Raw genomic sequence first — 27,381 nt, forward strand, 5'->3', positions numbered from 1 at the left:
AATATAAAGTGAATATGTGGAAGTATTTTTCGTAATTATGATGCATTTAGTACTTTTGTAGCTTTAATGCTCTGTTTCATTTTGATATTCCAAAAATTTATTTTAATATTGTTATTTGAAATGGCTGTTTATATATTGCGTAAGCTATACTTCATCTGTATATAGAATAATCCTTGGTTTAGTAATTTCATGAAGAAAACTAAGACCTAGACTCAGGCGCGTATAACAAGTATTATCCGCAATAGGCTTAGTGAAACAAAGAGTAAATAATTGAGGCCTGAGGTGAAGTAAACTTTTGGCTTTGATTTTCGTGTCTGAAATGAACAGACATCAACGGTTCAGAGTGAGTCGAAAGTTAAATACACTCTTAAATAATAATAATAATAAGGTTAGTAAAAGGGCTAATGGTAAACGGCTAGTAACTACAGACTTATTATTCTCTTTATGGTGCGCATTGACTATTAGTGCGTCTAGCTACAATTTAGCTTTGGTGTTATTTAACGTTAACATTCATGTTGGCAAACTAAGAATATGGTTGAGGTGAGACGAGACGATAGTGTTTACACTGCAAACCATTTGTGAATGTAGCTTTCAGAATAAAGGGTAAACAGCTGAAGCGTAGACTTCATTTCCTGTTCTTTTCCCCATTGACTGATTTCCATGTGTCCAAGATTTATCCTTATTGGATGTAAAATGTCGTCTGCTTTACTGTACATTCGCTATGTTTGGAATACTGCTTCAATATTTCGTAAATTTTTACTTCAAAAAAGTGAAATAATTCCATATCTAGGTAAATATGTTTGTAGTAGTAGACCTCTTGACACGGAGAGGTAATATTTTGGTTTTCCCAACTTGTTTTTTTTTCAAATTGTTGTTTTTGCTCTCCGAGTGACGATGACTGGACGTGTGTGTCTGTCTGTCTGTGTGTGTGTCTGTCTGTCAGACCCCACGTGACCGCGTTCGCAGTTTACAAATCGGAGCAAACAAATACCCAATTTCCGGAACGCGTTCGCGGTTCACGGAAATTTGCCCATTCATCTGCCAACGCCAGTCTTTAGTAACTGGTTTCTAAGGACCACAATCTGCTAGTCTTTGTCCATCCCACATGGACACTAGCCTGTACTTTCTGGCTCGTAAGCACCACCATCTTCTGTTCTTCGTCAATCCGACATTGACACCAGCTTCTATGCACCACCATCTTCTGTTCTTCGACAATCCCACATTGACACCAGCTTCTATGCACCACCATCTTCTGTTCTTCGACAATCCCACATTGACACCAGCTTCTATGCACCACCATCTTCAGGTCTTTGTCCATTCCGGCTTCTTCTCCATCGTTATCGTTTGGTTTTAAGATATACGCGGCGATCAGCTAGGGTTACGAGAAACGTCTAGCCTCCCAATGGCAGGGCTTCCACCATCGGTTCACGCGAATGCGTTTTTATCTATTATTATAACGGAAACGAATCGTATATTTACCCCAAAATTTGAAGAAAGCGGGCAAGAGGGGTACCCTTCACTTTAAACGTCAATAATAGCAAAGTTTCGAAAGATAATAGGAACAACTTTATTTTAAACGATTTAACTATTTTTAAAGTTATTTACTGGCGATTAAAATAATTGATATCATTTATATTTGATTAATTATTTAAGATAAACGTATTTCTATGTAATGACACAAGTGAGAGTTTATATAGAACGAGTAATGAAGATTGCATCCGAATCGAAACACTACACGCACATCAAAGTTAATATAAAGCGAGTAGGATGATAAGATCTCTTACAAAACGATAACATTTCCTTTTTGCAGAATATTAAATGGAAATATTTTAAATATTTTTCGGCATTACGATTCTTTAAGTAGTTGTGTAGCTATAAAGCTCTGTTTCATCTTAATATTCCAAGAACATCTTTTGATATTAACATTTCAAATTTGGTGTTTACTTTTTAATTAGATAATATGGATGTTAATTCTTCATCTATCCTCAAGTGTTGAAACGATTGGGTCTGTGAAATAAGATACCCTAGATTTAAACTAGAAATGACCTTGTTTCGCCTCCTCTTATAGGAGGTGTTAACGGTTCAGAGTGAGCCGAAAGTTAAATACACCCTTCAGTGATATATTTTAGGTCCTCATTAGAATTATTGAGGATACAAAGGAAAATGTTAAACGCTTAAGCCTTTGCTAAAGACCTTGGAAAAATATCGCCAATTTGAACTATGTATTTCCGGTTTTTCTCATTAGCTGGTGGACCTGTGTTTAGAAAGTAAATTCGTCTGGGCTCGGAGAGGTTAATTTGTTTTTTTCCAACTTGTTTAAGTTAGTATTTACTCGTATGATCAGAGCTAATGGTTTCATATGTAATGCAAATATCTTAGCACAAAAATAAAGGACAATATTATTCAAAAAGGAGTAACGTTATATCGGAAGTGAATATAAAATGTAATTTTTTGGAAAAGGCATATCAATTTGGAAAGTCAATGAAGATAAACTTCCATATTTTGGAAAAGGCGTGACATTTTAGTTTTTTATAAAATATTAATAACCTAAGCTAATCTTTGGAAAAGGCACATTAATTTGGAAAGTCAACGAAGATAAACTTCAATATTTTGGAAACGGCGTAACATTTTAGTGTTTTTATAAAATATTACTAACCTAACCTTTGGAAAAGGCATATTAATTTGGATGGTCAATGAAGATAAACTTCAATATTTTGGAAAAGGCGTAACATTTTAGTTTTTTTTATAAAAAATTACTAACCTAACCTAATTTTTGGAAAAGGCATATTAATTTGGAAAGTCAATGAAGCTATACTTCAATATTTTGGAATAGGCGTAACATTTTAGTTTTTCTTATGAAATATTACTAACCTAACTCTAACCCAACCTTACCTTTAAGAGATCTCCCTCCCAAATACTAACGGCGCTCGATGCTGCTTAACTTCTTCGATTATCCGATTCCCTCTATTCATTACGCTACTGGAGCTCGGCAACTCAAGGGAAACGCTATTTTTTAGCCATATCGTAGTATACGATAGGCTCTTAGTATGACCCGAGCCGTCGTAGTAGTATTAGTAGTAGTGGCCGGGGTTGTCGCTTCGTTATCGTCAGATTTTAGCTTAAAAGGAACTTTATATTACCACAACCCACCCATAGGGGTTACTGGGCTCGGTTAGAGATTTAATTATAATTAAAATTTTTTCAGGTCAGACCCGGGAATCGAACCCGGGTCGCTAGCGTAGTAGACAAACGTTCTAACCACTAAACCATAGAGACTTGATAGAAACTCCGAGTTTTTATTATTTATTTTTATCTCTAAAATGTCGGGGTGATATGGGGTGGGGTACCTCTTAATCTGTGGGGTCGGAAACTTTTGAATTTTTATCTGTGGGGTCGGATACTTATGAATTTGTATGTTTGGGGTTTTTATATTTATTTTCTTTTTATGTATGTGCTAATTAAATAGATAACGATTTTTCTACCGCGCTCCTCATGTGTTTCGTTCTCGTTCGGTAGCTATCGTCATCTATGTTATGTTTGACTGGAACGTTTTGGCGGTTAATTCAAATGTGGGTTTAGATAGAGCTAACATAGTGTTAAATGAGCGTTATGCGTTTGATCATTTTAGCATTGCTAAAGGTAATTCGAGGGGATAATCACTAAAATGCGTAATCACTATAACTAAACTTTCTCTTTCAAAAGTTTCTGGGCATAAGTCCTTGTTAGAAATTTATAAGCTGCGATAAGTGTGCATCGGCATTAGTCTATGTTGTAAACTCATCGAGGGGATTATCACTAAAAACTATCTGTTCTTCGATTTGCCGGAATATTAGAATTACAGCATAAGTAAATTTATACGGTTATAATTTAACCACTGTTTAGAGTGGGGGAATCGAGGGGCTATTCACTCTGATTTTATGCACGGTAAATCATTTAAGCATTGTAAAAGATAGCGCTATTCACTCATTAGGGTAAGGTATAGAGGGGTTATCCACTCATTAGGGTAGGGTATAGAGGGGCTATTCACTCGTACGATATGGCTACTATTACGAGCCCTTGGGCCGTCTTGTTTATATGTGTAAACCCATCCCATTCAGTGGAAAGCTCATCCACATAAATATTCCCATTCAGCAGAAAATCGCTCGTGGGCTATAAATTGTTTTAAATTTGGCTACAATTAAACAAATCAGAATTCGGTCCAACGGGATTCTATCCAATAGGAGTATACCATATTGACTTACTAAGCACTTTTGTTCCGGAACTACTTACTTATAGGGTTAATTACAGAACAATTTCGCAAATTAGTATACACTTTCCAATTTCAAAATATTGTACTAAACTGTATAATGTGAAACAGAGAAAAGGAATAAAAATAACATATCACGTCTCTTCATTTGAAAATGTCTTTATGGGACATAAAACAATCTACATAAGTAAGATGATAATACTTGGGGAGTATTACAGGGTTATGATTAAACCAACAAGAATGAATATTTAACAAATGGGGCGTGGCGACTGAATTTTCGTTCTGTGGGAAAGAAAAAGAAAATAGATAAAAATCACGTAGAGAAAACAAAAAGAAAATTTATCAAGGGCAAGACTGAATTCAATAAGATTTCCAAAATATTTCTTCGCTTGTGGGTTGAAAAACTGTAAAAAAAGAATTAAAAACCCCGATGGTATTGTGTCAAGTGCTATAATAATCCCCCATTTTACGTAAAGATTACGTACTCCAATACTATATATATATTATCACCAAAAGCCCATAAATTGAAGAAAAACAAACCCATTTTGCAAATACTACAATTCAAATAACATTTACGGGTCAAATATTAATTTACCTCAAATAATTAACGTCTATCCCCCACATCTTAAAGTAAAACAATCGAATAAAGAAGGAGTGTTGAAGGGAGGAGAGCCCATCCCATAAGAAGGAAAATAGCAAGTCCTTAATAACATTCGTGAGCCATTACCTCAAATACAACCAAAGCTTCCATTCTATTACTGGGCCTCCATGAACACACTGACTGATGTCAGTTCCCCCAACTTTAACCTTATAAACTTCAATGGAAATATAATACAAGGTGCCATTACTGTATAAAAAAATCGGTGTAAATGAAATATTTCTAGCGCGTGGAGCCACGTATTTTTTTCTCGCGCGCATACCCCCCCCCCGTTTCCTTAAAAATGCCGAAAACACGTGAGGGAAAACAAAAAAGGCGCCCTTTTTGCAATGCATTTGTTGGCAACTTGGGGTAAAATATCCTTGTTTCGAAAAGCATGATGGGAAGTAGAAAAATGCCCAGAATTCCTAAACATCCCTTCGTATGTACGACAACCCCCATATCTCGTGATAACGCGTGTATCTTGTCAGTGATAATGAAACCACATCGTTTCCAATGGTTTCTTACTAATATACTAAGCTTTGGTTTTTAAATGGAGCAATTAATTAATTTCCGTGGAAGTTTTTAACGCCATAAAATTAATGGGAGTGTTTATACCTGCTTCTTATTTTAAAAAAAAACCAACAAGGACAAAAGCAACTTAATTTTATTATATAATTTAAATATTCTGCAAAATAGATGAAAATAATTTTGAAACATTCAATATATACTATAATTTAATTCAGTTCAGTTCCCCGCTTGACTAATTGCGGTAGGTTATATAAGGGTTAAACGAAAAAGAAAAGAAATTATCAATTGATTAATATTAGTGGTATACTTATACAACTAATTATTAACTTCTGAAAACGGCAAAACTCGAGTAAATTTTATAAAACGGAAAACCGTAAATCCGGCGGGCAAAATTAAGTTAATGGATTTTTCCTCGGAAATTAGGGGAACCTTCAAAATCCGTAGGCTGAATCCATAAGGCAGCCAAGAAGAGAACTAATTAGTTTGTTCTAACGAAGCCATCGAAATAAAATAAGACTTGGATCCGTACCCAATAATAACCTATGAGTTTCACTAACGCCAATCATCTATCTATGGACAGGAGATTTTGTCGGGGAGATTATACTTACCCCCTGCAGTCTTTTCCCGCTTAAAACCATAGAGACTATAAACCCCAAGGAGTGGCAGGAATGCCAAAACTTGTTGCTCCTTTTTCCTGCGCACAACCTATGCTCAGGTACAACGAGACTTCCAATGTGACGTCAAATTGTTGTTGTTAACGGATAACGATGTAAATTTTGAAAGCATCAAGCATGGGATAGTGACAAGTCTCTTTGCTAGCATCATAGTATGTTTTGACAAAATGTCAGTAAAGGAGTATTTTCTAAAAGGTGAGAATTAACTATTAATGATATCAAATTAATTCTGTTATTTTTACATGGTTACTTTCAATTAATATAGGTGCTGTTTACATAAGTAGTACTCAAGACCATTTTGGAAAGAGGAATATGTTTAAAATTGAAAACGAAGCAGTAAGCGTTTTTCTTACTAAATTAAAAGAAAATGAAGAAGCAGAAATTAAACAATTAAGACTGAAAAAAGGTTCCAACATTTTGGAAATTTCATCGAACTTAAAATTGGAGCTCACCTCGAGCGACACCGTCTACATAGAAACAATAAAAATTTGAATAGGAGAAAGAAAATATGGACTTTTGAGGGACATTTTTGGCAGAAATAAGCATTTTTGTGATATTAATGAGTGTATTCAATAGAATTTAATATCCAAATTCCTAGAAATCTATGTCCTTTTTAATGTTGAAATTAAAGGTTGGTGTTGACACTAGGGAAAAGTGAAGTTTCCAAATACCGAAGCCCGTTTGCTGAACTAACAATTAACAAACTCCTCTATACCAAAAGTGGATGAGAGGAAAAGTATGAAAATGGCCAAAAGTCGCGGGTCATCAGAGTTTTGCCGTAGTTGACCGTTTTATTGGCGTAGCTATACTGGGCCTGTTCACTCCCTTAAAATAGGTCTTGTGTTAATTCGCGGTTACGCGGTTACCGTCGTCTGCTATTTTGTATGCTAAAACTTCCTCGATTTGTGTTTGTAGTCAGGACAGAGTAGCTGGTAATGTTTTAAAAGGTATTTGAAGGTATAATATGGATTTAAGTAAGGTTATCGAAGCAATAGAAGAGCACGTAAAACTACATACGTTTATAATAAATCTCGGTAATTTAGCTATAGCGCGAGCAGCTTGCATCGTGATTCGCGTGATCGAGTGGGTTATGGTTAAACCAAGGAGCATAAATGTCTGAACTATTTTCAGTCGCGAGTTTGCAAGTCCATCAGTCACAAGGAAACTAAATAGTTATTGGCGCAACTTTGCTGTCCGCGTTTTTTAACACAGGCTCTATGGCCATTGTCATACTTTCCCTCTCATCCACATTTGTCTATACGAGTCAGAAAAAAATCTTGATGTTCTAAGGCACGTTGTCGGATATATAGCCAGACAATGTAATAGAAAACGAATGTCCAGAAGACGAAATTAAAAACATAATAAGAGGCGATGCTAGTGAGATGTGGAATGGAGCGATGGATCGGAAGAATGGACCAACATGTTGTCACGAAGAGGGCTTATTAGAGTAAAGCATGCATTTTACCAACTTTTTATTGAAATCAAAAAGCCTCCGATCTTTTCTATTCGGTAGTAGTGCCAGAATTAAAAATAGAGACTTAAAAAGTATTGCAATGAGACATATTATGCAAATGAGAAACATTAGAGATATGTGGAAATCAATATGTCTAGAAAACGAAAAAAAATGGTTGTTAGTTGCTTTGGACACGTTTTTAAATACTAGAGGAAAATGTTTGGTAAAAGATGTGTTAGAACACTACCAACACGATACCAAGGAAACGCTAAAAGCCCAGAAAGCTTTACGAGACAGCTTAAAGGAAATGAAATCTAGTCTAACCTTAGACCATTAAAAACCCCCGGGACTCGCAACGCAAGCTTTCTACTTTTCGTGGTTTTCTGTTACGCGCGATCCAAGCGACCCTTGTGGTATATTGAGGAAACTTTTAGGGGGTACCGAATTTCCGGTTTACAGGTTCCTCTCTTTGCTATTTAAAAATGGCGGATCACGACGGAGAAGATGGGAATGAAAATGTTAACGTGTACATATTTTTTATCTGCCAGATATCAAGCTAATTTAGCGATATATTATTTTGCTTATTTATCATAATTGTACATTAAACCGTTGCGGCCTCGGCCTCCGAACTTAGAAGAAGACGATCTTATTTCTTTTCTTAAGCGATATCTGGAACCGGAAGTTCTGTACACCCTATAAGTTTCTATCCGTTGCCGCTTCGTGGTACCCTTGTCGTGAAAACAGCCGTAACTCCTAGAGGCGCAAATTTCAATACGAGGATCTTATTGCGTTGCGAGTCCCGGGGGTTGTTAATGGTCTTAGGTCTAACAAAGAATTCTTGTCAAGAAAATAATTCTAGTCGAGAAAATAATTCCAGTCAAGAAAATGTTAATTCAACTTTTAAAGCAATTAAATCGTTTGAAAAGAACCCCAAAAAACATAGTGACTCAAAGCTGAAAAAGCGCACTACTAAAAGAGAAACTGCCTTAAGAAGAATTAAGTCGATACCTGCTGACATTAAATCAAAAGTGGTTAAAAAAGCCAATAAGCTAAATAGAAGTGTATTCGTTTCCACCAACCACTGTTCCTGTTTTGCAGAAGAGTTAGAGTCTGGTATCCAAGGATGTAAAAAAAAATATTTATTGGAAAACCTTAACAATGATTTGTAAAGTAAAAAAAATACTTCAAAAAGTTTTGCTTTATTCTTGAATTGAAGGTCCGCAGATATTTTATAAGTGACAACAAATCATGTAAATTTTATCAAGTAATAGGAATCACACCCTGTTGTATTTGAAACTTTTTCGCCTTCCTTATAGCTCGTTCAATATGAATTCTATTTTTAACAATATCCCTACTTTGTTCACTTCTTTTTCCACAAACTGATCACGGTGACCGAAATAATCTGGGATACTAAGATTAATTTTTCTAGCGTCCAAATCCTTTCTTATATCGGCCATAACTAGATCACCTTCTTCGAGTAGGTCAATTAAGTGACAATGGTTGGCCAGCTTCTTATCTGAGGTTCGCCCAGCATAGATATTAGAAAAATAAGTTAGATGCCCATTTGGGCCTGGTGAAATGCCTAATAAAACTTTGGCAGCGTTGCTGGGTTTGTGTATAAAATTCCAAAATTATTTCCTTTCTACCCCACACTATTTTCATTGATCAAAGAAAATGGTATGTTACCAAACTTACAATCATGTGCGTACTTAATATTATGGTGCATTGAACTGAGAAAGTTAGATTTCTCGTTACGATAGTTCTAATTTTAGTGTGTAACAAGTTGGGTAAACCAAAATATTACCTCTCCGTGTCAAGAAGATTATATAAACTTAAGTATCCAATGAAAACGTTATTATGTTTCTGAGTTGGGGTTTCCCATTTTTGTTGTTGTTTTGAAAAATATATCGCAATGCACGGGCCTTGATAGATATAGGAGGCAATGAATGAAATATATCACAATGCACGGGCCTTGATAGATATAGGAGGCAATGAATGAAATATATCACAATGCACGGGCCTTGATAGATATAGGAGGCAATGAAGGAAATATATCGCATGCACGGGCCTTGGTAGATATAGGAGGCAATGATAATTTCTCTCTTTGCACGAGAGGTTTATCTTTAATATTTAAATAAATATAATTATTTTTAATTATTTTAATCTTCAATAATTAACATTAATAATAGTTAAATCGTTTAAAATAAAGCTATACCTATTATCTTCTCAAACTTTGCTAATATTGACGTTTAAAGTGAAGGGTACCCCTCTTGCCCGCTTTTTTTCAAATTTGGGGTATATATACGATTCGTTTCCATTATAATAGTAAGGAAAAAGCGCAATTGCGAAACCTCTGGTGGTCGATCCCACCTTATGGAGGCTAGACGTTTCTCGTAACCCTAGCTGATCGCCGCGTATATCCTAAAACCAAACGATGATAATGGAGTAGAAGCCAATGATACAGATTGGTGTCTATGTGGAATAGACGGAAGACCAGTGGAAGGTCGTGTTAGAAGCCAGTGTAAGTGCAGACTGGTGTCAATGTGGGATTGACAAAGAACAGAAAATGGTGGTGATTAGAAGCCAGTAAGAACAGACTGGTGTCCGTGTGGGATGGACAAAGACCAGAAGATGGTGGCGTGAGAACTCAAGTAGAGGAGCCATTTCCGTGACTGTGAAAGCAGTTCGGAAATGGCGAACACGTTTGCTCCGATACGCAAACTGCGAACGCGGTCACGTGGGTGTAACAACAGACAGACAGACACACAGACAGACACACACCCACACACACAGACAGACACACAGACAGACACACACACAGACACGGCCGTTACAGAACCTCTCCTGGACTACGTCACACGGAGAGGTAAAAATCACGGTCTATAATCAGGCGATTTTTTCCTATATTAGTACAATCATAAGTAACATAGTTCTCTCTAATTATGCCTCTTAGCCTTAATAGGTGGAAAATTCACTTAGTCGGTTAAAAACAAATTATTCTTCATTATTCCTTTAATGATGTTTTCTACTATACTACCATATATATATCGAAACACAAGTGTAAAAATTACAATAACTTCAACGTTTAATTTTCATTTAAGAAAATTCACTTATTAGTCTCAACAGGAGTAGATGGAAAAAGATGAAATAAATATCTAGCTGATATTTTTTCCAGCTTCTATTTCCATATATTCCTGGCTATAATTTTCATATTTTCAAGTACTTTTAAAGTTAAACTATCTAAAAAATTAAACACCAAGTACTAACATTTCATCAATTCTTATTTACCTTTCTTGTCATACTTCCAGTGCTATGATGCCTATGCTATAAATAAAGCGGTTAAAATTTTATTTTAGGCACATGGACAGCAACCACAAATTAATAAGTTGGCGTTTTGTTTTCCACGACTTAATAGACGGTTTTAGTAGGTACTTGTTGCACTTACATTGCGCGACAAACAATAGAGCTGATACTGTTTTGGGTTTATTCGTTGAAAGTGTCGGAAATTTTGGTTTTGCCATCTCGTTTGCGTGGTGATATGGGTGTCGAAAACGTCGATGTGGCAAGGTTTATGTTGACTAACCGTGGTTTAAATAGAGGAAGCTTTATAACTGGATTAAGTGTGCACAACACAAGAATTGAAAGGCTGTGGTCTGAAGTAAATCGCGTGGTATCTGCATACTATAAAGCCCTATTTCAACATATGCAGGACATTGGAATTTTGCACCAAACAAACGAAATTCACATTTTTTGTTTACACTTCGTTTTCCTGCCTCGATTAAGAAGATCGTACGAATTTTTTCAAACGGAATGGAATCACCATTCGCTAAGAGCTGAACACCGGTCAACTCCACTACAGCTTTGGTCTCTAAATCGATTGGACGAAATTCGGAGGAATGAAGAAAATGAAGAATATTTTGCTAATCCATCACTCTACGGTATTGATGACGACAACCATTTTAGTTCAATAGAAACTCAAAATAATATAATTATACCCGAGAATCAATATCAACCCCCTTTTGATATCCCAATTGATCCACTTTCTGATGATGAAAATCATGGAATCACTCATTTCTTAAATGTTTTGTCATTTGTTCAACAATAAATGACTTAGGGATCATTTTGTAACTTTTTATCGAGTTATTGCGAGCGATTAAAGGGTTAGTGTCAAAGTTACGCGTCAATAGTGCTTCAATGAGTTCGAGATTGAGATAGTCGAAAAGTCTTATTTGTCATCAAACCTTGAACAAATAGCGGCGTTGCTCTCGGGATTCTGCTCGTGCTAATTAGAAAAACGGGGGAAAAATGATGGCGCGACATTTTTCGTTAGATATTATATGAACGACATGTGTTAAGTCAGTGTTAAGTTATCACGCTCGTGATAATTAAAAACGTTAATGTTCATATTTTCTGCTCTGGATTTATATTAGCAGGAGTAGAATCGTGAGACCAACCTTGTGTTTTTTAGTTTTCAAGACTAAAATCTCTTTTCTACCATTTCAATCTCGCACTCATAGAAGCGCGTGAGATTGAAATTATCCCTTTACAAGTTATCACTTGGGATAACCGGATAAATTTATTGATAATATTTCAAAAGCAATGCACATGTGTTGTGACGCCAAATCTCTATATAATTTTTTTTTAAACTTTCCAAGAGAAGACCCTAAATGTCAAAGTTAAAAATTGCAAATAATGAAAATCTAATTATATTTTTTAGCAACTCTAAATAATTTAGTTTCTTTTTGATGGATACATAAGTAAAATATTTTTTCATATTCTATAATTCAACGAAACGAGACAACAGTGATTTTGAAAAACATCATATTTAATCTTTATTATCCCATAAACTAATGGCATAAAAAGTAGTTTTGTTGCGCAGTCCTAAAAAAACAGTATGTATATGCATTACAATTCCACTCTAAATAGGCCGGAATTTGAAGTTAAATTCTTTGTAGAAATTGGAAAATAACACTATAATTTAACTTTATTTGAAAAGATAAATTCACAGTTTTAATTGATTTCGGCTAAGCTTCAAAGCTTTTTTTAAATATTACTAAACCACACTACAAATCATAGGTTTAACTATTAATTGCATGATTTAAATGATTAATAAAAGCATTTTCATAGAAGTACATTAGAATAATGCTTATATAAATTTAGTTTGAAGTAATCGTTTTTATAAGTGAAGCATTTTTAGAGAGGTGCATTCTTTAAATGACATTAACCTACACTTCGAGCCACACCAATTGATACAAATGATCGCTTTTATTTTCAGTGAAGCAATCCGTTCTAAGAAAGTCAAGTGTTAACTTACTCAGAAACGCAATAGGTTGGATATACTCATTAACAGTAAACCGAACTTTTATATAAATGGTTTTTTTTTTGTTTCATAAACATATTTAAAAATGGTTACAGTGTTTCATAAACATATTTAAAAATGGTTACAGTGTTTCATAAACATATTTAAAAATGGTTACAGTGTTTCATAAACATATTTAAAAATGGTTACAGTGTTTCATAAACATATTTAAAAATGGTTACAGTGTTTCATAAACATATTTAAAAATGGTTACAGTGTTTCATAAAAAACATGGCGTACAGCTTTAAAAATAGCTCACTAGCTGTTTCATAACCAGTGTGCCCGGATGGTTACTAAATATAAGACCTGTCTGCATAGTTAATCATTCGGGAAATATCTTTGAATGTTTTTAAAAATCAAAATATATTCAGATTTTATTGACAAATTAATCGAAGAATTAATCTCCGACCTATCGCGTAACGGCCTGCCTTCCAGCAAACAAAATACTAGTGGCAAGCTCTATGTGGCGCCATAATTGCACTCTCCATAGCACGTGCCACGATTAATTTGTTCGCTGGAAGGCAGTTCGTTACGTGATTGGTCGGATATTCTACGATTAATTTATCACTGGAATCTGAATCTATTTGGATTTTTAAAAACATTTGGAGATATATCACGAATGATTAACTACGCGGATAGGTCTTATAATTAGTAGAAGAATAGATTAAAATTCACTTTCTTTACATCCTCACCCTCCCATTAACAGAACTATGGCCGGCCAAAATTCGTGTTACCCAGAATTACTCCATCTATCATATTTTTTTTAAATTCAGAATAAGTTGTGTTGACTACAGGGAGGTACAATGTAAGCGCACAAGTGTTTGATGCGGGAAACATGCTACTTTTGTCAGTACCAGGAACGTTTTCGTGCAAGAATCCAATTATTGGTTGAGGGGAAAATCCCATAGGAGGCTCTTTATCAGCCCCAGTTGCAAATATTAATATTTCTTCTAGTCCAATTTTAGCATCACCTTCTTCTAAATCTATTAGTAAATCTCTCCAAAATGCCAGAGCAACAGTTTCTGCCTCAAATCAGTTGCTACCAGGTTCTGACGAATTAATTTTAAAAATCAAATTTATCTTGCTTCGAGTTAGTGCCACTGTTCCATCATAAATCATGATTGGTGCAAACAGTTCCGGAAACTGACAAATCTTATCTAATACACCTAGTACTGCTAATCCATCTTTAAACTTAGCCAGGTTTGACTCGTTCCTAACCAGTAAAATGTAGTTTGTTATTTGTTTGACTATATCCTCTTTTTGCGAAAGATGAATTAAGGACGGATTTATTCCTCCAAGTTGTAAGATGTCACTTAGATTTTCAACAGCTGCATCGACTTCGACAAGGTTTTCTGAATTACTAAGTTTCAAAACCCTATCTCGCCACTGTCTATCAACAATGCTATGTGGAGAGACACTAATGGTGTTAGGATCTTTGTACAGACATTTGAAAAATAAAGGCGATAAGCAACATGGGCCAGGGCCACCGTGAACAATGGAAAGTGCTATAGTAAGACCTGCCATGTAATACTTGTTATCAATAATGGCTTGATTGTGCATAGCAATGGTTCGGGCTTCAACTGGACCTTCAAAAACCATGCTGCTCATCACTTGTTTTATCAATAGTCGAAAAAACTCCCTTTATGGACCTCCTAAATCTAGACCTCCCTCTATCTGTTCAAACTCATCTGAGAATATAATGTACATCCTAGATCGAGGGTCGAAACTTTTCCTTGAGAACGCACGAAACGCTCCATCCATTACATCCTTTCTTATTACATTAATTTCGTTAACCTTCCCAGTAGTTAGTTTGGAAGACAATTTAGAAATTATTTCTTGTAAGGTAGTTGGAACTTTTTCAGATATTTCATTAATTTCCTCATCTAAGTTCGCAAATTCAGTATTATCATCAGTTTCAAAAAAAGAAAAGGCATCGTTATTTGGAGTAGATTCAATTTGTGCATTATCATTGGATCTCGTAGGTAACGTTTCGATTCGCGAAGACAAAGGAGTTACTAATCCGCTAATTGCACTCGTGGTAACTTCAGACACCCTCGAACTTAAAATAGTTGCTTCTTCGTTGCTTCTAAATTCAGGTTCTGATTCATTACTTCTACAGGTTCTGGTTACGTGGTTATCAACTAAAAGAGTTAGTTTATTAGACTTTTCATTATTTTCACAAATCTTTAATGAATTACCAATTGGAAGCTCAACATTAGTCATAACAGTGGAGTCTTCGCTAATTACTTCGCAATCGGTATCCGATTCATCGGAATCGTTTTTGGGTCGTATATAAAGAATCCCTTTTCCCCAGACTCGATGTACAACATGACCAGTTAAAGTAATACCAGGAGACATTTTTGGTGTGACGAGGGAACACCCAGAAGCCTTCAAAAACTGAATTCTAGAAAAATTAAATAGCGTTGTCATTAACAACTGAAAACATTTTCCATGTTTCTAATGTATGGTTTAAAACACACCACCGAAAAACTCAAAAGAAAGGTTAAAATTCAAAATGTGCAGCTCTTCGAAACACTAATTAAACTATTGTTCTAGGGCAATACCTTCGTATATACTTATTCAAATGTCCTGAAACTTTTTGAGTGGTCCCCATATAGAACGATTTATAAACATCGGAGTGCGGATCCCACTAAGGTATGACTTGAAATTGACTATCGCCCTAAGTTATGCTTTTTAACTTTGGGATTCCTTAAATGGAGGGTGAATAGGAAAATCAAGTGATTTCTTATAGATTCTTCTATTAATTATATGAGCTATTTGTGTAGTTAACCATAACGTAAATATCTCCGAATGATTTTAATAATGAAATTAGATTCAGATTTCGCTGGTTAAATAAACGCAGCGACTACAACAAATCGTGAAACACTCCCGTTTGTGTTTATCACATTGCCCTCCACATGGCGCGTGCCACGAATATTTTGTTCGCTGGAAGGCGGGGTGTTACACGATTGGTCGTAGGAGCTGCGTTTAATTTAACAGTGAAATCTGAATCTACTTTGATTTTTCTAATCATTCGGAGATATTTCCGTAATGATTAACTATGCAAATAGCTCATATAATTAATAGAAGAATCGATAAGAATTCACTTGATTTTACTATTCACCCTCCATTTTGGCCATGATTATTGAAAATCAAGCAACAGTTTCGAGGGGAGAAACATCAAGTACTCACTAACGAAATTTTTCTTATATATTCATGGTGTTTGTAACAAATCAAATAAATTTTCCGAAAAACCATTGGCGATTCCTCTAAGGTCTGATCCTTAAATTGTGGGACCTCCGAAGAAATTAACTTTATAAATTGTGGACAACTTTAATGTATGATTCTTAAATTGTGGGTTTCCCTTAGACTGTTACGCGCTTTTTCCATCTCTTTTGATTGTCTACTTGAAGAAAAGTTGTGATAAAAGGATACTGCAGGACAAAATTGCGAAGGTCGCTTAAATTATCCCCGAAATTAATTGTTGTGTTAAATGAAAAGGGCCCAACCCTCATGGGTGGGTACAAACTCATACTCCATCGTATATGTGATAAGCTAACACTTACTCCGTGTTTTTAGTAATTTTGTCTCCAAATCGCTCAATTATCTCATTTTGAAGTACATTTTCACTCCATTCTTTCCTTAGCTCTTGATTGTATAGTACCATAAGTTAATTATGCCTCTAAGTACACAAATCGCTTCCACTTCTATGGCAATAGTGTTTGTCTGGCTCCCTTTAATGAAACCCTATACTCTCTCCGTATCATTTATCACCTCAACTTCAATACAAAATTGTACCGCCTAGCCTAGCGTTTCTTTTATCCCTTTTAGAATGTTTCAGGACTGAAACCGCCTCTATCTCACGAGAGAGAGAGGGATTTGGGGTTGCTCAAGTAAAATTCGTTCCCCCCCCCCAGTGCCTGCCTATACGAAACGTAAAAATCTCCTTTATTCCACTGGATGATTTTTTTTCGTCTCGACCGCTTGGTGGCTGCACCGTGACAGTAATTTCAAAATATTCTCTCTTCGGATCTTAGCGCTATACGAGTTCTGACGTCACAGAAGCCTGCAGAAGATGCCCAGTTTTAACCCGTATTTGTGTACTTAGAGGCATTATTAACTTATGATAGAACAAATCGATCATTTTCCAAAGATGTTTTTATGGAACCTCTTGGAACGCTTTTAAAACTTTTATCTGGGAGCAGTACTATGTTCTTAAAAAAACAGGATGCTGATCCTTGGGTGCTTTGGGTTGTCTTGGCCTACATACATAAAACAAAGATTAGCTGAGTATATATTTATTATTTATTTAAAGGGAGGATGAAAACCTTGTGCTTTTCTTGTGCAACAGTTCATATTAAAAAATATTTTAAAAATTCCACTGCTCTTTAAAAATAAAATAACGGCCGGAGCAGTTTTTGCAAGGACGATGGGGGAGGATTCGAATTAGCGAAATATCATGGAAATGGGGAGGAATATTCTGAAAAAGGTCTGACGTTGACAACCGGCCATTTAGTCTAACCGGATTCTGAGCTGTTCCATAGTTAGCGCGCCCGTTTTTCCCAGACTTCGCATCCTCCCCCATCATCCTTGGTTTTTGTATCAACATGACTTAAAAATTAACATAAGAATTGAACGAACTAAAACTAGGAATTTATAGGAAACAGCACTTAGGAATATAATATAACAAGCGGGGTGCCTCTCCGTTAGATACACGCGAGGAGTTACGTGGCTTTAAAACCCAAGTTCCTTCTTTTGTCTCCCCCCCCCCATCGGCTGGGCGTAGCTGAGATATATTTTTGAATTGGGTCTACGCGAATAAAAATAATATAAAATAGTCGATCGCTAAGGAAAATCAAAAGGGGGAGGGGGAGTAAGGGGGGGGTCGAGGGTTAAAAATTTAAATTTTTGTAGATCTGATGATTTTACGTAATAATAGCCATTTTTTAGCGTCGTAAGACAAAGCGCGTGGACGCCTATAGAGCTGCAGACAGACAGACAGACACTTGGAAATATATAGTAGATAATAACGAGGGGCAGGTCACTTCCATGATTAAATATGCCCCTCCGCATGATTAAATCGGATTAAAAGGATTATCCCTGCCTTTCTCTGTGCATTGATTAAATCATGATTAAATTATTATATTCGTTAAATGCTGATTAAACACGCACCCTGGAACCAAGTGAACTGCCCCTCGGATAATAATAATAACTGCTTTTTCTAACGAAGGGATGTCCACACTAAGCCTTTGCGTTGTTTATTATTTTATAATTATATGACGTGTCTGCCAGAGCTTAGTGCACACCCACTATGTTTCGGATCATTCGGAGGTAGCTTCTATGGCTAGTGCTGTTTTCTATTAATTCCTGCTGAAACCAATAATGGCGCGTTTTATCTCAAGCAATGAAACAAAAAAATCGAAAAGCGCCCGATTTTTACCGATTTATTTAGTGGTTCGGGTACACTGCTTACTCCACTGCACGTGGTATGCAGGGGGCAAAAACCAGTTTTGGAAGACGCGACCACAGTGCTTTTTGCATTCGCAAACCAATTTTTCCCCTACATACAACACGCAGTGATGTTTTTTAAAAATAAGCCCAACCCCCGTTGACTACTTGGTAGTCCCTTTAAATAAAAGGAATTTTTCAGTATTTGGCGAATTCATTAAATTAATTAATTTGGATCACCCTTTTGTGAGCTTCATAACAAAACTACGAGACACTGAATTTCGTGATCAGCTAAACAAGAACATTCAAGAATTTCCAACATTTCCTTAAAACAAATACACATGTTACAGGGTTCATTTGATCAACACATTGTTTCCACTAAACGGGCTTGATAAATTTTCTCCCCTTTTGTCTCAGCCTTAACTTCATTTCAGGGTTGCCAGTACCTTGTGAGTGCTTTTCAGCATGATCCCAGTTCCCAGTGTCTGAGGAAAACCAAACCAAACTGCTGCCTTTAATTCTGTTGTAGACTAGCTGTGGTTCAATTGAACTCACAAATGACTGGCAACACATCACAGAAAACTATGTATAAATTTAAAATCTCTCTGCAGAAGTTAAAATTTATTCATTTATTTGATAAATGCTTTTCTTGTTCCTTTCATTTGGCCTCTTTTACGATTAAATGACTTGCGTTAAACAGTAGCGCCGCCAGGATTATTTCTCGCGTAGGCACAGCATGATCTACAGGCCCCCACCCTCCCTTTTGTTTTGAAAATTTATCATGCATAATTTTTTAATGTATTTCAGGATTTTGAGGAATATAATAGATTTAACGATTAGATTTCAGTATTTCCTTTTTTAGTGAGATTATTAAGACTACGAAGTTTTTGGCAACCGTGTCCTTGCGACCCTTCTTATAAATTTAGTCAATAATTACACTGTCTTGAAGTCTCTTATCAGGGATTATCTTTCGTTTCCGTGAAGCACCTAAAAAGTTACTCTAGTGTAATCGTGGTGTGTTTACAGTTGGAAAATTTTATTCCTCTCCGCGACGCATGCCTAAAGTGACCATTTATTTTTTACCCCAAACCGGGACGGCTTGGAAACACTAGAAACAAACTAAAATTCGGATTGAAGTAAACACAACTAAGATTTTTCTAAGGGTTGATATTGTCTTTCTTACATTTTTCTGAAGCACAGATTTGTTTATGGAGGTCTGGTGATGATTTTAAGCAAGGGCGCCGATCATTGTTTTTCTCAAGGGGGGCTGGGGCCCAAGGCAACACCAGGGAGCTCAGCCAAAAATTTTAATTCCTAATAGAAAATATGAATTATGATATTATTGAAAAGAAAGTGTGTTTTTATAGGAAATATAGTACTAAAAATCCTCATAGGTAAACCTATTTTAGCTTAAACTATGTAGAAAAATCTCAAAAAAAACTAACCGGATTTTACTTTGAAAAGCAAAGCCTATTGAAAATATTATGTTTAAAAATTCAGAGCGAGCGAAGCGAGCTCCGCAATTTCGCTGTCTATAAATTTGATCTCGATGAAAGAGCTAAATTTTGATAAACTTGGCGCTTAACTAACTCTTTTGAAGGTAGTCGTTAAATACGCATTTGCGTTTAGGCATTTTGAATAAAAGAAGACTCACTCGTCACTAGAAAAACTACACAAGTCACCTTGACATTGTTCACAGATTTGAAGAAATATTTAGCAGAATACATAATTACATATACCGCGCGATAATCAAAACTGGGACAATTTCCAGAAAACGGAACTTTTTAGTGTCCCGAGGCATTCTTCGGGGACACCGGGACAAAGTTTAACAAACCGGGACTGTCCCGGCTAAACCGGGACGTATGGTCACTTTACGCATGCCGCCTACCGTTTTTAGGTTGGGAGGGGAATTTCCAACTCGTGTCCTTTCTAGTTTCTATACAAGAGACGGGGTCACAAGAGACCTGGGGGTCAACAGTCAACACTTTAGAGGGGGGATCTTGTTCTTTAGAATATAAAGAAAACGGGTTTTGAAAATGCTCTCTTGTACATTACAAAAGCATAGTATAGCGAATATGTCAAACAGGTGTGAGATGTTGTGTTAGATTTTTACAGATAGAAATATAAACTATGAAAGTACATAAAGTAATTGCTGTTAAAGTAAGAAATAAAATTTCATTTGAAGGCCCCTCAAGTAGGCCAAAATTTTCCAACGTAGGCACGTGCCTACTGCTGGCGGCGCGACTGGCGTTAAATGAGACATCGCAAAAAGGTTAAATGAGTGCACTCAAAAACCACCAACTCACTGACGAAGAAGTTCCCCCAAAACAATAGTTAATATTTTATTAAATTAATTTATTTTTTACGGAATGAACCATCTAAACGTAATTGTTTCGAATTTAAGCCAACGTTGAAAATTCCTCATGTAATTTTTTTTAGACTCATAAGACGCAGTTGCAAATCATTTTGTTTTAAAGGCTTATATATTTTAACTTTTTCAAAATGAATTCGCCATGTACTGCTACATTTATTAAAGTTGAGTAAGGTAAGGGGCTGTTCACAAATTAAGTCACGTAAAAAATCAGTTTTTTTGGTCCGGTCCCGATTCGCCGCTTTTCATTTCGCCGCCAAGAAGTTCCGATTCGCCGCTTTTCATTTCGCCGCCAAACGGGACTCATTTCGCCGACTTATTAAGATGAGATTTTCTAATATACCATATTCTTAAAAAACTTCATTTTGACATAAATGTAAAACCAAAGGTAAAATACTAATGTTTTACAAGATGACTAGCCGCGTTTAGATATTCAATCCAAGTTAAATCTGAATTTTCAAATCTTAACTTGAGCTCGACAAGACGCTTGTCCAGTTGGCGGCGAACTGAGACTTTTTTTGGAGGCGAATTGGCGCGGCGGCGAAATGAATAGCGGCGAATCGGGACCAAACCGTTTTTTTTACCCGCTCTCCCCCTTTTTCACACATCGTCGCATGTATCTGAACCCGCCCCCTAAAATTACATAACAAACATCTTCCCCCCCCCCTCAAATTCAACTAGCCAAAATATTTTGAAGAAAACCAAATGTGGAATTTAATCAAATGTGGAATTTTTTGAAAAAAAAAGACTATTTATTAACTGTACGCTTTTTTGATGTACAATTTTGGGGCGATAAAATGAAATAGCCATTGGAAAACTTTGCCCTTCAAAGGTTTCTTGTGTGTTTCTGTTGCTATTATTTTAAGAGGGTCACGTCCTTAAAAATAGTACATTTAACTTTGGCAAAACTCGGTGTGACGTCACGTTTCCGTATACACCCTCCCTCCCCTGAGTCACAAATCATCACACTTCAGCCAAATCCCCCTCCCCCGTGGACGCGTGACGTAATTTATGAACGGCCCCTAACATTACTCTCCTTCTATTCCCAAAGTTATAATTTCTTGATGTAAAATCGCTCTACCATAAGACAGCGTTATTATTTAAGACAGAACTTTACCTTGAATGTGGTCTTTTTCTTTGTGATCCAATGAAATTAAACGACGTTTGAAGAGAATTTCTTCCTTCCGGTACTGCAGGGGCTCCAGTTGATCGAAACATGGTTCTAATCTCAGTATGAACGAAAGCTAATGAAGGCCTTACTAACTGTTGATTAGTTCGTCGAAAAGGATTGTTCGGCTGAACCGTGTTACACGTTTCTAAAATAGGTCCTCTTGGGTTTTCAAGGCTTTCTGGCGACGCGGCTGCAGCGAGTAAGTTATATAACTGAGGGCTTCTAAGAACATTGATTGCTTCTCGAAAAGATTCAGGAGATATCTGATCATTGTTCTCTCAGCCATGATTAAAAATTAATGTGTTTAAAAAATATTTTGTAGTGTCTGCCAAACGCGAAACTTTCCCGCTCCCTTACGAGTTTGGAAAAAAAACCATGCAGTCCTACTTCCGAGTACGAGGGCACCAATAATGAACAATAACTGTAGGCGCTAGATCTGATACTGTGAAAAACGGCAAACAAGAAATCTTATATTTGAGAGGGATTAGAAGCAGTGAAATTTTCATGTAAAATCATACTCATCAATAGAAGAGGCTATTTTCAACGAGAGTCTAAATGCGCGCTTCTTCATTTTTCCCCATCAAGGGCAAATGTTGAATATGAGAAAATAACAATAGTTTAACATTCAAAGTTAGTAAAACTACAGGCAGTGGCGTAACTGTACCGTTAGAGGCCCGTAGCAAATTCATCGGACTGGGCTCTCCCTCACCTTACCTCGGCTCACGGCCGAGGCCAGTGACATTTTGCCCGTCCTGCCACCCTATTGTTATGCCACTGACAACAATACCTTATTGTGCTCCGTTTTAACCTACTGAGCATGTCGCCCCTGTTTCACCAGCAAATTTTCTTTTCGCTTCACATCCCTCTCATCTATAAGATCCCTGGGACCCTGGATTACCCCTTGTCCAAAAATGTACATTTTTTAACGTAAAGTAACGCCAACTGTAGTTTCAAGTTATAGTATATAAATAATTAATTAAATTTAGTTTATTTTTTATATATTAATTATTTCCAATATTTTATAAATAAAACTCTGTGATTAAAAATTGAATTAATTTCGGTTTGTTTGGTAAGGGGATAACCACTTTCCTGAAATGGCCTGCACCATAAAGTTTTTTAATTAAATCACTAACTTTCAGAGAATAATTGAATTAACTGATGTATTTATGAAAAATTTAAATATATTGAGTAAATTATTTATTTTTTTCAAGAAAGCGCTAACTTCACGGTTTGCTTATGCAATACTATTCAACGGTGCATAGCCCCTCTATGAACAAAGATAATAAACATGTTTTATATTTTAGTAGGTGCAATCGTACCCAAGAAACGAAAGTGTATTGTTGAAATTTAAGGGCGAGTCAAGGAAAGGATAAAGTAGCCATTCTTTCAATATGACAAATAAGCAGATGTTGAAATTTAGATACAACTGACCAGCCTTGTAAAAGGAATCTAGCCACAATTTTCGTTAATGTTAGGAATACATACTACATATTTCCAAGTTTTGCCTGTCTTTCTGCAACTCTATAGATTCCTCGCGATTGACGTACAACGAATGAATATGTATAAAAATAAATGTCGGTTTGTCTGTCTTTTAAGCGTTACCAAACAATACGACCGATTCGGATGAAACTTTGGTGCGTTGTCGCGCGCACGCCCGGGAAAGTTTCTGATTAAGTTTATTAAACAGGGTTATATTATACCTAGCGAGCGGAGAATTTATCTCCGATGCTAGGGAACTTTTTTTTGACAGAACGTAACCCTTTGAATTCAAAACCAAAAAAATACTTTATTTAAGAAACTAAAATACAGAATACAAAATATATACAACAAAGACAAATCCGTACGTCGCCACCTGTATCCTTTCAAAATAGCTAGCCCCAAAAAGTAGGCGGGCACAGCATGTCCGACAAATGGACAACTTTCTCCTGGGGGAACCGAGGTTCGAGATGAGACCCGCACGTGCAGAGATAAGGGATTCGTAAAATACCTTAACGTGTGGGCCGAGAATGTTGGAACCATAAGTGAATATACGATGCAAGTAAGTATATATATGGTTTGTAGGTAGGTTTGCGGTTGTCAGAATAGCGTTTCCCATTTCAGCGTGTGGCGAAACGGCGATTTCTCAGAACAGCGATTGTCAAAAAAAATCTTCCATAACAGCGATAGTCGAAACAGCAATGTCAAAATAGCTGATATAAAAACAGCGGATTTTGTCAAAACAGAACTTTCTCATAAAGGCGGTTTCTCTTATTGGCGCTTTATCACAAAGGCGTTTTCTCTTGTCAGGAATATATCATAAATTAATTAAGATGTTTTTGGAAAAACATTAATTTGTCTTATAAATTTTATATCTATAACCGCTAATAAACTAATGTCATAACAACAAAACTATACATGTATACCATAACAAACAATCTACTCATAAGTATTCTGTAAGTACCATAACAGCTGTATGTCGTAAAAGACTTAACAATAAGCAGTACCTACGAGATATTCAAGGCCAATTTTTCTATTTTTTTCCGGACCTTTTAAATCGCCACGATTCTCCGCTAGGGGCGCTTTTAAGTCTCAAAAATTAAGTTGACCTCGCGTGAGCTACGTGACCTGCCGTCTACCCTAAGTTGTGAAACTTGAGTTGGGGAGAGCGCGTCTCTGTTGAGCGAGATTTCACCTGATTTAAGCCTAATTTGTAAGTGTATTTGTTTTAATATTTTTCGAAACAAAAATAAAAACCAACCCAGAAATATATTTCATTTGTAATTTGGTATATTTTGAGTACTCATTGCTAGTGTTTTGAGGCACCCACTGTTATATTAACCAAGGCACATTTCAAAAAACTTATGCAATGGTAATTATTTCTGGGTTTACGGAATTTTTGTTTAGTAATTAGCAGAGATTAGTGATAAGAAGTGCAATGTTTCATCTTTAATTTTATTAGTTTACAATTTTAAAATAGGTGTGATATATCCTTGTTATGAAATTAAAAGATATAATAAAAACTGAGGCAATCAGTAATTATTATAAATATTTTCAGAAAAAAAAAACCCGGACTAAACTGAAATATCGCTTGCGGAAAAATACGGAAATGTTTCCGAAAAAATGTCTCGGCGGAACATTTTCTGACTTATAACCCCAGTTAAGTAATGTAAATAGTTAAATAACAAGCTGGTCCAGCAACCAGAACATTTTGCACACCCAATCAATTTATAGGACATTGGTCCAGTGAGGCAGTGACCCCTATAAGTGTCTCAAAGTTATCTTACTTCTGTCCCTGCTTAAAATAAAACCGACAAAATAAATCACAGCAAGACAAGGTTGAAAAGGGGCGGAAATGAGTCAAATATTTTGAGCCTCCTGGAAATTCGCGAGAGCGGAAATAAGCAGAACACTTGAAATGTATCCAGGGACACTTCTCTAAAAATTTCAATGATTAAATACCCAAATCCAAATGTAAACATTCGGGTTGGTTCCATAAGGAAAGAGAGCTTAAAACCTTATTCTCTAACCCAAGTCCAAATCGACATTTGAATCTCCCGCCAAACATTTCACCATCTCAAATTATTCTCTTATTTCTTTAATCCAAATCGACATTTGAATCTCCCGCCAAACATTTCACCATCTCAAATTATTCTCTTATTTCTTAAAACCAATTCGACATTTGAATCTCCCGCGAAACACTTACCCAAATGTACGTCACTTCCTCTTTCATTGCATTTTTTTATTTCAGCATAAATTACACTAAGGCAGTAAATTAATTTATTACTTTAAAATTAGAATTTTATTCATTATAAAACTAAGCTTTTCCTGAAGGTTTTGAACCGTTTAATTGAAATTATTTAAACTATTAGTGATGATCAATTGGCCAATATCGTAAATTAACCGATGTCAATACCAATTTATTTAAAATCAATGAAACGAAAATATCAATATCAAACAATTAACCACTGGAAAAGATATCAAGCTATTCTTTAATTTAAATTTCTCAGGTTAAGTTTCAAAAGAAGAAGAATTTTATTATTTTCTGACACCAAAATTGGCAGCATCTTTGCATAATTCCCGAAGTTTTTCTATTCCAAAATAGAGATGATAACGTTTTGTGATATTAAAGGAGAAATATAAATATAATTTTCGTTTCTTTTGAACTAGTTTCTATAAAGGAACTTTAATCAAATACCGATAATGGATTTTACTAATCGTGACGATTACTACGTCTTTTAATTAATATTTTACAAATACTACCTGAATATTTTTTTAAATATGAAAGATTATATTTTTATTTTAGATTAATGAGTTGAAAAAATTGGTATCCGTGTTTCAGTTAAGCTTTGATATTGACATCGGTTAATTTACGATATCTGCTAACGATCCTAGTCTGTTTATAACATTAAATCGGAACTTCAAGTGTCACTAGACTAGGGCCGTGCAGACTATTCGTTACTATTTGGTCGGACCAAATAATTTGGTCAAAATTGACGTTTACTATTCGCACCGACGAATCGAAAAATGGTTTTCAAAATTCTAGAATACCAAATAATGAGCCTCGAAAAACCGACTATTCTATAGCGGATAAAACAATGTGAAAGTGAATGTTTTTAACAGTCTATTGGCCAAATTATTTGGTATTCGCAACCAGTTTTCGAATTTTTCTGTTGATTTTGTGAATTTGAGGACGCTGTCATAGAGATAGGAACATAAATGTTATGCTCCTATCCCTATGGGCGCTGTGATAGTGTCCGCTGGACCGTGGCCTCATAGATGACCCGACCTGGCAGACACAGCCTTAAAATTCTGACGTGGCTACTGGCTGTTAAGTATTACTCGCGTTCACCGAGTCGCGTGATCTAGGAGGCTATTGCTAGAATCAGCCACTCAGTCTTTAGAAGTTCATAGACAAGGATAAACCATTAAATGTTTTAAATGGTAATGGTTATTATCAACTTCTCGCTACGAAGCTAACTATATTTAACTTCCTAATAATATGTCACTACAGTATAACTATTAAAAAAAATAGTATCATGGACATTGAAGAGGTCATACATTGCAAAGCGAGTTGGGATATATTGACAGCTAACCTAATTTTGATTAAAATAAAACCTTTGATTCGTTCAAAAATAAGTTTTCAGCTGTTCAAAAGTACCTTTCCGTGTCCCATTATTTATAAATTTGAAATTTGGTAGAATAGTTTTATAGAAATTTAAATTTGGTCGAATTTTTGAACTTAACACTATTTGGTCAAATTATTTGGTCATTTTCCTATTCCGAGCCGAGAGATGGCTGGCAAAAACACTGCTATTTGGTATTCGACGAATACCTTAAAAAGTACTATTCGCACAGCCCTACACTAGACAGTATATAACTTCAAAATCGAGAGTTAGGAACTTTAAAACAATCTCAACAGGATATCCGTGGTTAAACTTATCATTATATGTGATATTGTAGTAAGATAATGTGACCATAGATATATATACGGGTCTAGATACACTTCCCCTCT

The 27,381-nt window shown here is 35.8% G+C and overlaps 2 protein-coding genes across 2 annotated transcripts; both read right to left on the reverse strand.

Moving 5' to 3' along the window:
* Positions 1-13,932: 13,932 nt before the first annotated feature.
* LOC149682874 (G2/M phase-specific E3 ubiquitin-protein ligase-like) lies at positions 13,933-14,499 on the reverse strand. Its single transcript, XM_089871186.1, has one exon. It carries the CDS (start codon positions 14,497-14,499, stop codon positions 13,933-13,935), a length of 567 nt encoding a protein of 188 aa, XP_089727312.1.
* Positions 14,500-14,528: 29 nt separating this feature from the next.
* On the reverse strand, positions 14,529-22,224 carry LOC149682875 (uncharacterized). Its single transcript, XM_089871214.1, has 4 exons — positions 21,837-22,224; positions 16,467-17,162; positions 15,099-15,304; positions 14,529-15,041 (listed from the first exon to the last, which is right to left on the reverse strand). The coding sequence occupies exons 2-4, from the start codon at positions 16,565-16,567 to the stop codon at positions 14,542-14,544; spliced, it is 807 nt and encodes a 268-aa protein (XP_089727340.1). The 5' UTR covers positions 16,568-17,162; positions 21,837-22,224; the 3' UTR covers positions 14,529-14,541.
* Positions 22,225-27,381: the final 5,157 nt, after the last annotated feature.

Source organism: Phalangium opilio, unplaced genomic scaffold (genome assembly GCF_054372755.1).
Source record: "Phalangium opilio isolate 3A_F unplaced genomic scaffold, DU_Popi_V2 ptg000037l_1, whole genome shotgun sequence".
Classification (NCBI taxonomy): domain Eukaryota; kingdom Metazoa; phylum Arthropoda; class Arachnida; order Opiliones; family Phalangiidae; genus Phalangium; species Phalangium opilio.

Excerpts from the sequence above, each read along its gene's own strand:
- LOC149682875 (XM_089871214.1), bottom strand. The coding sequence starts at position 16,567 with ATGGTACTATACAATCAAGAGCTAAGGAAAGAATGGAGTGAAAATGTA. Across the intron at positions 15,305-16,466 it reads AAAATTACTAAAAACACGGA|AATTCAGTTTTTGAAGGCTT; the intron begins GTAAGTGTTAGC and ends TAATTTTTCTAG. Across the intron at positions 15,042-15,098 it reads TAATGTTGAGCTTCCAATTG|TTGATAACCACGTAACCAGA; the intron begins GTAATTCATTAA and ends TAACTCTTTTAG.
- LOC149682874 (XM_089871186.1), bottom strand. The coding sequence starts at position 14,499 with ATGGTTTTTGAAGGTCCAGTTGAAGCCCGAACCATTGCTATGCACAAT.